At 50.5% G+C, this 14,312-nt stretch overlaps 1 protein-coding gene across 5 annotated transcripts in view; it reads right to left on the bottom strand.

The window, feature by feature from the left end:
• SLC31A1 (solute carrier family 31 member 1) overlaps positions 1-14,312 on the bottom strand; it is a 28,510-nt gene that overhangs the window by 3,570 nt on the left and 10,628 nt on the right. For 2 of the 5 annotated variants that reach the window (XM_065695532.1, XM_065695531.1), the window contains exons 2-5: positions 8,803-8,864; positions 3,317-3,473; positions 1,200-1,272; positions 641-809 (exon numbers count right to left, since the gene is read on the bottom strand). In XM_065695532.1, the coding sequence (XP_065551604.1) occupies positions 641-809; positions 1,200-1,272; positions 3,317-3,412 (338 nt within the window). In that variant the 5' untranslated portion in view covers positions 3,413-3,473; positions 8,803-8,864. Of the gene's footprint in view, positions 1-640; positions 810-1,199; positions 1,273-3,316; positions 3,474-7,625; positions 7,948-8,802; positions 8,865-9,089; positions 9,442-14,312 lie in introns of those variants that run through there. The other 3 variants (XM_065695534.1, XM_065695535.1, XM_065695536.1) reach the window with 3 other exon arrangements.

The following is a 14,312-nucleotide window of genomic DNA, read 5'->3' as shown; positions in this document are numbered from 1 at the left end:
GGTGGGAAAACACACATCCCCCAAAGAGAAAATGCAGCTCAGCTTAGGCTGACAGGATGACAGGGGGGTGCGAGGTGGCAGACAAGGTAACAGAGCAGCCTGGACACAGACTTCTGCATCCATCTGTTCCGTGTAACTGCGGTTTTCCCCCTAGAGCTGACTGGTGACAAAGACAGCGTGGTGCTTACCAGGAGGACTGCACTTTTACCTGAGAAACAGAGCTCTACAGCTTATTTTACCCCCACAATCAATAAGCAGAATGGCTTTTTTCTGAGTAGAGGCCTTGTCTACCTGTCAGCAGAAGGATCGCAAGAAATTCCTGTCAGAGTCACTTGTCTCTAACACCTAAATTCTGTTCATGGGAACTCCCTGAATGTATTTAACAACTGCTGTGGAGAATAACCAGGCTTATCTGACTCCCTGTTGCTTTCCTCCTCTTGTTCCCCAACCTGAAGGGTGGGCAGGTGACTGCGGCACAGTGTGGAGCAGTATTACATTACCCAGTCTGCAGCCATTACACTTTGCAGAGTGTAATATCGGTTGCATTAAGTGTTTCTTTTTCTGTCCCCTTTTTCTGTCCCCGTATTCACCTTTGTCAGCTGCTGAAGAAACGTGTCTTAGAATGAAGGGAAATTCTTACCCCACAGTTTTGTGTGTCTCCATCAGGATGGTGCCATTGGGACCTGGCACTGGCATGGAGTTGTAGCGAATGCTGACTTGGGATTTACGGAGCAGACATTCCCGGGCAATCTTAAGACCTTCATAAAACATGGCCAGGAAGAAGACAGCCACAAAAGCACCAGCCATTTCTGACAAGAGAGGAGATGTTATTGTATCTGAGCAACAGCGGACATTTGCTTCAAAACGCATCAGAAAAGGCACTGTGTGAGTCCACAGCCACGTCCCGCTGCCCAGGCTATGGCTGGTCATGCACGTGTGGATGGTAAATGTGAGTTTCAGACAGGCACTTCGTGGTATTCCACCCATGAAGTGAAACCAGCACTCACTTTTGTAGGAAAACCAGTCAAATTCTTGAGCTTCACAAAACATCTCCCCTTTTCTTTCACCCCATAGATGCCATCTGAAACACACTCAATGCACTGTGCCTGCGTGATTTTGGCATAAAGAGCAAGCTGGTTCCTGAAACATTCACCACTGGTAAACCTTTTGTTGGGACTGGACAAGAGAGTTTTACTTACCTCCAGGACTATTGATTGTAAGTCCAGAAAACAGCAATGGCACATTCTCATAGCTGAAGTGGAAAGTCATTGCCTGCCCAAAACATAAAGAACATCAAGATGAGCCTGAGGAGTTCATCCTGAGACAGAGCTCACAAGATTCAGCAAAGGCTTTTGTGTTATGGCAAGCACTTGGATCCTTTCAGTTGGTCACCAGAGAGACTCAAAGAAGCTCCTCAGTAAATCCAGTGTAACACACACAAGTAAGACATGGCCAATGATGCTCCAGGTTCCAGTTCCAGTGGGCAGCTCTTTGAGGCAATGCCCCTCAGCAGATCTGTCCTTTACAGTACCTGCTACAGGAAAATGCCTTCTCCTTGCTTTCAGAGCTCCTCTCTGCAGCATCAGAAGCAGTCAGGGACTGGGGATGTCTCTGCGGAGCTCACACCTGCCTCCCCATGACTGCTCATGGCCTGTGGTGCACAGAGCACTTTCTTCCCCCAACCCTGACCTTGTGTGAGCTTATATAGATCAAGGTTTCTGTAGCTGAATCCTGTGGCCCCAGACTCTTGTCTCCCTACACAACCTCTTAATAAGCTACGGGAAACAGAAGCCTAAATACAGGTACAACAAGGAGTATATAAATCAGGAGCACAGCTTCCCCTGGGTAAAAATAAGAGCTCCTGAACACACAGAGTGAATGCTGTGTGAAGGGGAGACAATGATCCCCCTCCAGCTGGGACTCATGTCATCTTCCCATCCAGGTACACACACAGCAGTTCAGCATGTTTTCACATTAGCTCAGAATCTTGTGCAGTTCATCAGTTTTCAGTTGCAGGGTTAGGCAGGGTCCTGCCACCACCACTGAAGGTAAGAGCAGTTGGCACTGGCAAAGAAACAGCAATTACAGGGAAAGTCAGAGATGAGGGAATGCCAGTGCTGAGCTGTTAGATCAGATGAGCTTCACGAGGGCATCAGTGACAACACTGGACTGCAAGTCCCACCAGCACCCCTGGCTTTGCACCGGGCCATGCTCCCAAAGGGCCCTCCTGTTTGAGGTGTAAGTAAAATCAGTGATTCTTGCTGCCTTCTTCAGGGCACACAGCGGAGCAAACTCTAACTGAAGGCCTGCAATGTATCCAAGTACATTCCCATCTGGAAGGGAAATGCACCTTCTCTCCCCTCCTTTCAAAGTTTAACCCTAAAGAGTCAGGTTTTAATAACCTGAAACACACTCCAAAAGTACTCAGAAAAGGGAGAAAAAGCTGAAAACATCCCTAGAACTGGCTACACACAAGCACACAACCCTGGTCATCTCCAAGGAAACTCTGGCCAGGATCTCTGCAAAGCTTCTGTGCGGTCAGCACACCCAAGTCTGAACCTGTTTAAATCAGAGTTAGCTAGAGCAGCAGGATTCAGCACCAACACAGCCTTAATGCCAATGTGGCAAAGAGCCCTGGTAGAACTTTGCTCCCCAAGCCCAGTGCATACCGAGTTCAGAAGGAAAAGGGCACAGGGGCTGATCGTGTGCAGGTCAGCACAATCCATCACACTGGTGTGCAGCCCCCTCAGTGCCAGTTAAGGCTTTTGATAACACCAGCAGCCTGGAAAACTCCATCCATGTCTGTTTCTTGCAGAAAACAGCTTACTTGGCATTTCTGCCTTTAGCTGGCTGGAGAGCAGAAACCAGGCTGTCTGCTAGAAAGGTCTCTACTGGAAAAAAACATTTTGCTACAGGATCTCCAGCTCTGAAATGCATTTTGTGTTGCCTGTCACCTCATGCCACTCCTTCATTCCAGAAGAGCCACAGTGGGGCCCATGTCTGGGTCTTAAGAACACCTTCCAAAGCTAAGCTTAATTTCTGATCAAACTTAAACCCTGGCACAGGGTGCCCAGAGAAGCTGTGGCTGCCCCATCCCTGGCAGTGTTCAAGGCCAGGTTGGACACAGGGGCTTGGAGCAAGCTGCTCCAGTGGAAGGTGTCCCTGCCCGTAGCAGGGGTTGGAGCTGGATGACCTTTAAGGTCCCTCCCACCTGGACCAGTCTATGATTCTCAAGAGCATAGACTTTAAGATGACAAGTCACTCTGAACCGCAGACAAGGAAAAGCTCTCTGGTTAACTATAAATTTTCCACTTACCATCATCATCATGTCAGATCCATGGCTGTGTTCTGAGGATGTCGTTGGGTGGTGATGTTCAGGAGGATGAGTGGCTGGAAACATGGAGCTGTTCATGTGGTGATCGTGAGGTATCTTTACCACAGAGATTCAAAAAGGCACGTAGAAAAGTGGGACCCTGAGAAAGAAACCAAAATGACAATAAGCACTTCTCTAATCAGAATTATGGTTTCTCTGGTGCTACTGCAAGAGAAAATACTCTAAGCCACAGATAGGCTAGGCTTCTGAAGCATCCTCGTGGTCCTGCACTCGGACTACAGAGGACACAGAGCAAAGTGAGCAGCAGGACAATTTAAAGGAGGTGTGTCCCTCTGAGCTTTACATCATCCTACTGCTGCACCACCCTCAACCCTCCTGCCAGCAAGGCAGCCTAATGTGATTGAGGTAGCACATGGGACAAGTGCTCTGTATAAAGGAACATTTCTTGTCTGTAAAAGGACAAAAAACCCCACGTCTCTTCTCAATTGCAGTCATGCAAGATGCAAAAATACCTCAAGCCCCATTTTAAATTGCATATACTAAGGAATCAGATGTCAATATTTCTCCTAATTGACAGTTATACATTTATTGGGGACATGTTTAACAAAGAAATTATGTTAGGTGGTACAAGACCTATTACCAGGCAAAGGTCTGCAACAGCCCCAGGCAATCCAATTTCATTTCCATGAGCTTTATGTTGTCACATCTCCCCTCTAATCACATCACACGCAATGAGAGAAACACTCCAAAGGCTGCCAGTGCAGACCCCTAATCTGGTTACTGCAGATCAGTGTGTCTGGACACACTGCATTAAAAGTACAGCTCTTGGGTAGATGGAGACATGGCTTCTGCACTCTGCACCCAGCGCAGCTCTAGAGGGACTCGGGACAGTTTCTGGTGTGAAAGAACAGCCTGGTTTGGGTTGGAAGGGACCTTAAAGCTCCTCCAGCTCCAACCCCTGCCACGGGCAGGGACCCCTTCCACTGGAGCAGCTTGCTCCAAGCCCCTGTGTCCAACCTGGCCTTGAGCACTGCCAGGGATGGGGCAGCCACAGCTTCTCTGGGCACCCTGTGCCAGCGCCTCAGCACCCTCCCAGGGAAGAGCTTCTGCCTAAGAGCTCATCTCAGTCTCCCCTCGGGCAGGTTCAAGCCATTCCCCTTGGCCTGTCCCTACAGGCCCTTGTCCCAAGCCCCTCTCCAGGTTTCCTGCAGCCCCTTTAGGCACTGGAGCTGCTCTCAGGTCTCCCCTTCAGGAGCCTTCTCTTCTCCAGGCTGCCCCAGCCCAGCTCTCTCAGCCTGGCTCCAGAGCAGAGCTGCTCCAGCCCTCGCAGCATCTCCATGGCCTCCTCTGCCCTCACTCCAACAGCTCCAGGTCCCTCTTGTGCTGCTGCCCCAGAGCTGGATCAGGACTACAGGGGGGTTCTCCTCAGAGCACAGCAGAGGGGCAGGATCCCCTCCTCGACTGCTGCTCACGCTCTGGGGGCGCAGCCCAACACATTTATTATGAAAAGTCACTGGCTGGAAGGAGCAACCTGGGAACACCACCAGGCTTGAAACAACAGCATCTCCCAGTGTGACAGAGCCAGGCAGAGGCAACCCTCACACAGCCCAGGTGAGACAGCACTGAACATAAGTACTGACACTGCTGTGCCAGACCCTGTCTGGAATCCTGGGTACCCCTGTACTCCACTGAAGTAAAACCAAGCGAAATAAAAAGCAAAGTACAGACACTTTATTAAATCAAAGTTTAAGAAAAACCTGAGATGAGGCTGTCCTGGTTTGGGCTGGGATAGCGTTAATTTTGCCCCTAGCAGCTGGTGCAGTGCTGTGATTTGACTTCAGTCCAAGAATAATGCTGGTAACACAATGATGGTTTAGTTGTTGCTCAGTAGCACTTACCTTGACCAAGGACTTTTCAGTCTCATGCTCTGCCAGTGAGGAGGGGCACATGGAGCCGGCAGGAAGCAGAGCCAGGACACCTGACATGAAGCAGCCAAAGGGGTATTCCATCCCACAGCACACCATGCCCAGGATAGAAACTGGGGAGGTTGGGCAGGAGGAGCCGACTGCTGCTCAGGATAAGCTGGCATCAGTCCACAAGTGGTGAGAATTGTACTGTGTGCCACTTGTTCTTCTTGGGCTTCACTCCTCTCTCCCTTTTTATTTCCTCTTCCTATTATTATATTTCACTCTATTTCAATTATTAAACTGTTTTTAACTCACTGGTTTTACCTTTTTCCAACTCTACCCCCACATTCCACCAGTGGCTCCCCGGTGCTCAGGTGCTGACTGGGGTTAAACCCCAACAGAGATGTGCCTCCTCCCAGATCAACCACCAGGAGTGCTTACAAGTGGGGAAAAGGAGCTTTCCAAGCTAAAAGCCACTATGGTGTTTGAACAGATAGGTGTGGATATATAGAGATTGGAAAGGGGAAATGAAACTCCAGAGGAGCTTTCAGCAAACAAACCCCGAAGGGCAACCAGCCCATGGTAGAGCTGGTTCTGAGACAGTGACCTCATGACAATGGTGTGCAGGAACCACTGGTGGTCCAGGACATGGAGCCTGGCAGAGCATCAGTGACAGAGGACCTCAACAGGCTTTGGAGTTAAGTTAAAAAGGGCAATGACGGAGGTTAAGGATTGGGGGAAGATAAGGAAACGAAGCCGGCAGTACTGGGGGAGAACTCAAGAATTAAGTTCTTAATTAAATTAAGTTCTTCATCAAATTAAGAATTAATACTCATGCAAGCAGTCGCTCACCTGACACCAAAAAGCATTCCCAAAGGATAGCTACAGAACGCATAGAGCAATTTTCATACAGCACAGCTTTGAAGATGATCCCATTCAGAGATGAAATGTTCAAGCACTGAAGTCCCAAAATACAAACATTTGGGAAAGGAAGCCTGTGCCAAGACACACAAACTTCAAATCATCTTGTGCAGCAGGGAAGGAAGAAGAACAGCCCAAGGGAATTACCCCATGGGATCAAAGGTGAGTGTGCCGGGAGAGGAAAGAAGGGGAGAACTTCCCTTCTCCCCAGCTAAAACTCATCTCCTCCCTCTTCTTCCTCCATGTGACTGACACGTTGCTTGTGCTTTGGCTGCAACATTCCTGCTAGTGACTACTGTCCAATTCCATTATTTATGCTTCTCAGGATCCCGTGCTCCTGCCAGGCTCTGCGGGTTCCAACATGCCCCACAGCAGCCCTGGCTGTTCACCACATTAAAACTCCCTCCACGGTCGGGTTGTGTCCAACTGCTCACTGATTTACCACCACAGTCTTCAGAAAGGAGAAACTGGATGTCTTCTCTAGATATTGACAGGGTATTGGCAAACAAGTGGCTGCACGTGGATGAGCAAGGACCTGGTAGCGGTTACAAAGAGTGAGTGCAGGGGAGGCCACGGAGATGCTGCGAGGGCTGGAGCCAGGCTGAGAGAGCTGGGCTGGGGCAGCCTGGACAAGAGAAGGCTCCTGAAGGGGAGACCTGAGAGCAGCTCCAGTGCCTAAAGGGGCTGCAGGAAACCTGGAGAGGGGCTTTGAACAAGGGCCTGTAGGGACAGGCCAAGAGGATGGCTTTAACCTGCCAGAGGGGAGACTGAGATGAGCTCTTAGGCAGGAGTTATTAAGATCTATTAATTAGATTTTAGGAAGATGATCTTTAATGTTCCTTCCAACCCAAACCAGTTTGTGATTGTATGATATTAAGCAGAATAAGAGGAAATAACCCAGACTGAGGCACTTGAGCTGCCTTTTGTGTTACTAAAGATAACCAACATGTGGATGCATTCCTGTTTAAAAATAAATCACTCCCAGTGGAACACCCCAGTACAATCAGTCAGTTATAACTTAGGTCTCTACCTGCGCTTTGGGGTAAAACACAACACCTAGAGCAGCAGCAGCAAGAGGTTCATGGCTGTGTAATATTTCAAGTTGCAAATGTCTGTTTGCTTGCACAGACCCTAAGAAACAAGCTAACTGAGATGGAGCTGTGTGTATCACAAAGGGAAAGGCACTTTTTAACAAGTCTGACTCCACACCTGGAGGAACCCACACCCCCCCCCGCCGCTGTAAGTTTCTATTATTGCCAGCTCTTTAAATAGGTTTAGTCTTGTACAAACCCAGCACTCCAGCAGGTATTTTTGCCTGAATGGGTGACTTGTCTCACCCTGCTCCCATGTTTGCAGAGAGATAAAGAGAGGCTTTGGCGTGGATTCCTGAGCTCACCCTGGAGAGGGGTCTGGAGCAGACCCTGGGCAGCAGCAGGCTCAGGTATGTCAAAGCATTTACCCACCTGAAGGGCACAGACCTCAGGGTGCCCCTGCCTCCATGCTGCAATTACCAGGGACACACATTTCTTCTGTACTCTGCAATAGCTCTGCCACATAAGCAAACAAACAGGGTGGAACAGGAAACAGGAATGAGGAAATTCTCTCCAGGGCTTCTTTCTTTCCCTCCTGGTGCTGTCCACCCAGGGAAAAGGAGCCACAGCCTCCATTTCACAGACTCAGAGCTACACACAGGACTTCTCCTTGGAATAGGACTGACCTCAGCACTCAGGTAGGCTCTGCTCAGAGGTTTCTACCTCTCTGCTGCAATGGAATACCCCCGCAGCTGGGTCAGGGAGATGTGCAGCCTGGAGCAGCATCTGACAACAGCAACTTCCCAAGCTCAAGCTCAGCATCAGGATGTACTTTCTCCCTCCACCAACATGTAACCAGTGCTGCCTCATCCCACACACACACCAGGAAGCCACATTAGCAACTCCAGGGCACAGGAAAGGGAGGAGAGACGGTATCTTCTGCCAGTGCAACAGAAACAATGGGCAAAATGGGCTGGACCTGCTGAGATGCCAAACACAAAGCAGTCTTCTCAAGCAGGTCTTAACCATAAGCTGATGTACATTACACAGAACCTTCACCAGAGTTTCCCAATCAGTTGCTTCTGCCCTGTTCACTGAGCATCCTGCCACTCCTGCCACAGTTTTTCCTGTGGTAAACTGCCTTCCAGACCCCCAACACAGATAACACCTTTTAATGCAGAAACACAGGACATGCACAAACAGGACAGACGATGGGAAGGATCTGCCAAGCTCCCTGAAAGTGCTTTACAGATCAGCTGGGTCTGAAACACGGTGTGCAAACAGCTTCCTAAAGCCACATTCAAAAGGGATGAAACCCCTGTCCAAATCAGAAGTCTGACAGGATTAACAACAGAGCCCTAAATCAACACCCATTAGAGCAGCAAACCCTTCCCTTCAAAACAGCGCCTCATCTTTTCCATGCCAGTGCTGAGAAAGCAAGGAATAAAACTAATTCCACTGGCTGTGCCCAGAAGTACCAGAGCCTTAAGAAAACCTTCTTCAGTCTCCTTTAAACCAGTTACTGGTTCATGAGAGCCATGCTGATGGGGCTGGCTCCTGTGCAGCAGCCTCCAGAGTCCTGCCTCCACACAGCCGGAGTGATTCTTACCTAGGGTCTCTTCACGAGCACTGCTGGTAGCCAGAACAGGGTCAGGAGCTCCCTCTGTTCTCCTGAAAAAGAAGGGAGAAACCCCTGGTAAGATTTACTGAGAATTCAAATGAAAGCTCCTGACAGTAATCCAAGGGAAAAAAGGTCAGAAATAACATGCTGGAAAAGCAAAGATCTCCCGCTTGCACATCACGTCCGCCTCAGTCCTGCATGCCACAAAGGAATGCCACGTAGAAAACATGTGAGTAATGGAAAAGGCAACCAGAAGTTATCGGTGCTCTACTTACAGCAGCCCAGCTGCCAACCGCGTGAGCTCCGTGGGCTCCCAGCTTGTGGTCTCAAGCCCAATCCTTGTTTTTCCCCTGAAGTGCTGTGAATGGAGGTGGGAGGGGAGGCAGGCAGCTGCAGACACTGCTGCACTGTTCCCTGGCTAAACCCCGCTCTCCACTGACTGCTCTGAGCCAGTCACCCTGAGGCTTAAGCACTGCTTCATTTATTCAATTTCCTGGCAAACAGGACAACTTTAACTGCTTCCTTCCCAAAGGGGGGCACTTGCTGGGACTCCCCCAGGATCCGGGCTTAGCTCCTAAAGGCACAGCCTAATCCTACCTGTTCATACTACAGGAGCAGCCAGACACAGCAGGCAGAGCCCTCCTGGGGCAAGCTATCTAAGCACACTAAAGCTTACAGAATCCCAGACCAGTTTGGACTGAAGGGACCTTAAAGCTCCTCCAGCTCCAACCCCTGCCACGGGCAGGGACCCCTTCCACTGGAGCAGCTTGCTCCAAGCCCCTGTATCCAACCTGGCCTTGAGCACTGCCAGGGATGGGGCAGCCACAGCTTCTCTGGGCACCCTGTGCCAGTGCCTCACCACTGGAAAGATACCTGAAACAAACAGATCATTCTCCAGTAACGCAATGGAAGTGTTCTGCAGACACACACTGTTGTTCTCCAGTGCCAAAATTCCCCTCAGAACTCTTCCAAGCAGCTTCAGCAACCCCAGGCAGGAACTCAGGCACACAGGAGGGACTGTGCTGAGCCCAGCACACCCCATAATTGCACACCTCTGCCCTTCCCTTGCTCGACTCCTGCAGGAGCTCTGAATGCTATATTAAGGATTTAAGGGATGTTTGCAAGCTCACAGCAGAGCTGTGGCTTGGCCTGGTCCTGTGTTACCTCCTCAGAGTCTCAACCAAAAGCCTTTACCAGACATTTACGGCTTCCTAAAAGCTCTACACACTAGAAGGGGTTTGGATAAAGAGCAAGAAAGAGAAGGGAATGGCTCGGGAGAGGAGCACATTGTCCCTCTCCACCTGTGAGCAGAAGGGATAGAGCTGAGCTGCACTTCAGAAGCTCTGAAGAAGGCAGGTACTCTGGAGGATGTCCAGCTTGTGATGCCCAAGGGTAGACTGCAGGGAGTGGAGAACGATGGGTAACAAAAGAGCTGAGCAGGGCTACAGACAGCAGCTTGTGTACAGCTTCCAAAGGGGCCGCTGTCTGGGCAGCCTGTGACATGCACAGATGGAAGCAGTCAGGAGGGATGTGGAAGGGAGACGCAGCCAAGCTGGCAGCATGGAGAGAGAGCAGCTCTTCAGCAGCTATCACACATGGTACGAGCAGGAGAATGGGCCCTTATCAGTAACCTCCAGGGCTGTCAGTTTTTCAGGAGGGGAGAAAGCCACACCGGAGAGGTGATCCTCTGACAGCAAGGATCTCAGGTTGGAAGCCTTTCAGCCCGATCCTGGATGCTGAAGGGGACAGCAGAGCACACGGCACATCAAGAATGTCCCACTCTTCATGGGCCCACAAGTGACAGCACCTGCCCAGGCTCAGACAGACCCTTTCCTCAGGTGCCTCTGAGAAACCCTGGAGGCAGGATGTGAGCAGGGAGTGGATCAAAGTCTCCCACCCCCCACTCAGGGTGGTTTGGGATGGAAGACTCAGCCAAGGTTCCGCTCAGGTTCTCGGCAGCACAGCCACATCCCACTGCCGGGGCCAACAGTCACCCTCTGCGAGTACATGCCCCTGCCCTGGAGCCTGGGGGAATGCACGGGGCCGGGGGGGGGTGCTCTGCCCTGCCAAGTGGAGTCGTTTTGCTGTTTTCTCACACCTACCTGAGCTGCAAAGCTCCATCCTGCCGGGCTCTGGCTGCCGCCCCTTGCTTGTATTATTCTTACCAAATCCTTGGGTTTCTTTCCCACATTCCACATTTCCAATACACGTTTGTCCCTCCCATAGAGCTGCCCTGTCCCAGCAGCTCCCTCCACATAACTATCACATAGCACTTGAGGACATGGCAGAAAACCCTCTGAAGTGGTCCCATTTCAGACCACAGGGTCCAGCTGAGATGCTGGCCCACACAGGCTTCCCAGAGTCACACATTATTGGACAGCTTGGTGCAGTTACACACATTCATCGACTTTTAATTAAAATTAAGATGAAAAGAAGTTAATGAAGTATCAGCATGGGTTCAAGCCCTTAGGTCCTGTGCTTTGCTGTGAACTGCAGCTCTAGAGCTAAGGCAGAGCTGGTGGCTTTCACTCAGCACAACCCCCATCACTCGAGGAGGGGCCAGAGCTCTTCCTCTCAGCATGGCCACAATCACGTCCCTTTGATGGGGTTTATTTTCATAGCAAGCTTGTCTGGTCACCTTCTGTTAGAGACCCTGCTTGATCTGCTGCCCTACATAGGGACGGTCATTCCTCATCCTCCAGCTTCTGCAGACTCCTCAGGAAATCCCGAAATATTTGAACAAGAAGAAGAAAAAACAACCAAGGACAGAGTGTTCTTTACAGGACAATGCCCTGAGCTCCATGAAGTGCAGCATCACACCAGCCCATGTCATTAACAGGCCCAGTGAAGTGAAAGGCAGGAGAAAACAACCCTGCAGAGCAGAAACCCCAAGACCAAGACTGATCAGAGGAAAGGCTGAGAAGTGCTGGCAAGAGATGTGTATAGGTGGAGAAAATAATGGAGAGTTAAGGAGGCTGAGCAAGAACAGCCTCCTCTGCAGCCAAGCGTTTTGCTCATACCAGACTCCAGGAGATGGAAATGCAATAAAGGAAGGATACTACTGAGAAGCACAGCAAAACTGCAGGGTCCTTGCCAAGATTCTCCTGGCCCTTAACTTCATTTCTTTAAGAGGAGTCTGATGCTGACAGCCCAGGCTCAGTCACCTGGAGCACACACAGAGCTTTGCACTGAGATCACGAGTGCTCCTGGGCTGGCTCACGAAGGGTCCCAAACTCTAACCTGGCAGTTAAGACTAGATGACTGCGTAGGTCCCTTCCAACTCAACTATCCCATCCTGTCCTACAACGGCTCCTCCGCTTGTGCTGGCCACCTCTCAGTCCTTGCCTCAGTGGAGCAGGTTACTTTCACAGTGAGCACATCAACATTAAGCAAGAGGTGACAACCAGCTCCTTGGTTTGTCTCACAAACCCTGGGTCAGCAATGCAGGAAGCACTACACCAGCTCAAGAATCAGCAGGAACTCCCCTTATCCATGAGGAATCCCGGGCACATTCCCACACAGATTAGAACATGAAGTTTTTCTTGCAGAAATGCAATCCTGGAGACCGATCCATGCCTCCAGCCACTGAGCCAAATCTCTGGGTCACCACCATACATGCTCCCTAGGCTGCCCCACTCTTGGCAGGACATGAGGCAATCCCACCTTCTCCTCAGCACAGCAGCCATGAGCTGCTGCTTCCTGTCCCCCACATAGTGCTAGAAGTGAGAACGTTTCTGGAGGTGGGTGACAGGCTTTGGAGCTCACAGCACAGCACTGGGTATACCCAACGAGATCATTTTCATGCAACTACAACAGTCCTTGCCCCACGATGCAAAACAGTAGGAAGAGCACGACACCAGGAATGGCACTGGGATTGGAGCTGGCAGCTCCTGTGAACACCACCAGGTACAAGCTTGCAACATGCAGACGCTGCTCAGCACTCATTTGTCACAGAAGCATGGTGCAAAGGAGCTGATCTGAGTGATGGACAGTTGGGAAAGCTGTCATGGTGAACTGTGTGCATGGCTCTTATCCACACACAGGACCACCAGGCAGGACACAGCAAACAAGTGTTGGAGAAACACATCAGAAATAATGTCAAGTATTCTGCTACCCCAGCAATAACCTGCTACTACCCTGGTCAAACATGAGTACTTCCAACCTGAGCGAGCCCAAATCAACCCAAGTCCACAGCGGGATGCTTCCAAAGGACCTGAGCACATTCCACCCTCGGCTGTGTTTGACCACCCCAGCTGGAGAGACTGTTCTGAGCTGAGCAAGTCAAAAGTGCAGCTCAGGAACAAAGCACAGCTCTCCTGGTGCAGAGCCTCCCTCTCGCTGACCACAGTGGAGGGCCAGGAACAGACATGTCAAACACAGGTTGGATTCCTCACTGCTAACAAAGGCCAACAAACATTAGTCAGCGCTCAGAAGGGTGAGATGCAGCATCAGCAGACACAGAACTTGAGTGTTGGCAAAGGTGATGCCAATTAAAAGTGATAAGGATCACAGAATCATCACAGAGTGATTTAGGTCGGAAGGGATCTTAAAGCTCATCCAGTTCCAACACCCTGCCACAGGCAGGGACACCTTCCACTACAGCAGCTTGCTCCAAGCCCCATCCAACCTGGCCTAGCAGCTTCCACAGCAAAGAAGGTGCCATACAAAAGCTGACTCAAGCACTCATTTGGAGAGCAAACCATGCCATTAAGAGATGCCAAAACTGACACAGGATGCTACGTTACAATTTCTTTATACAACATCCAGGCTAATGACTCCTACACCATGTCAGACACCAGGACTCCCTATAGCCAATGCCAGCATGGATTCAGAGCTAGTAGTAACAAGTCTCCATCAAAGGCAATTCCCAGGAGGCATCGACAGAAGAACCTCTTCATCAGCCCTGTGCGTGCCAAAGACTTCTGAAGCAATTATCCCAGGGCTACAACCTGGCAGGCCACTTATCCCAGCTCCATCTCTCTTCCTCAGATCATCCAGAGTATGAACAACAGCCGTGTCATGATACGTAACCCATGTCACAAAATGCCCAGTAGTCAGCACCTAGGGAGTAGAAACCCAAAGGTCTCCTCTTCCCCACAGGAACCAGGCTGTGTTTAAGCAGAGATAAGACAGAACAGCTTTAAATCCCAGTGGCTTCACAGGCCCTGCTGGGATGTGGGGACAGCTGAGAGCCGCCTGCCTGCTGTGCATGACTGGTCAGAAACCACTCAAGGACCTCGCACTCACTGGTCAGCAGAAGCTGTCCAACCCTCGTCCTTACTGGTGGAGAGAACCAGGACAGCAGCGGGGCAGAGGAGACTCAAAGGAAGTGCCGTGTGACCCGTATTTTCTAACATTACGTAATCCCTTGAACAAATAAGACACTTCCTTATCCTCTGTGTGGTTTCTGCAGGGACATTACACAACCGAGCACAAGAATGGTGACCAGGGAGATGTGATCCATGCAGCCAGACAGCAGGAAACATCCTGCTGCCTTG

The sequence above is a fragment of the Lathamus discolor genome, chromosome 15 (assembly GCF_037157495.1).
Source record: "Lathamus discolor isolate bLatDis1 chromosome 15, bLatDis1.hap1, whole genome shotgun sequence".
Classification (NCBI taxonomy): domain Eukaryota; kingdom Metazoa; phylum Chordata; class Aves; order Psittaciformes; family Psittacidae; genus Lathamus; species Lathamus discolor.
This window is presented reverse-complemented; position numbering and strand designations above follow the sequence as displayed.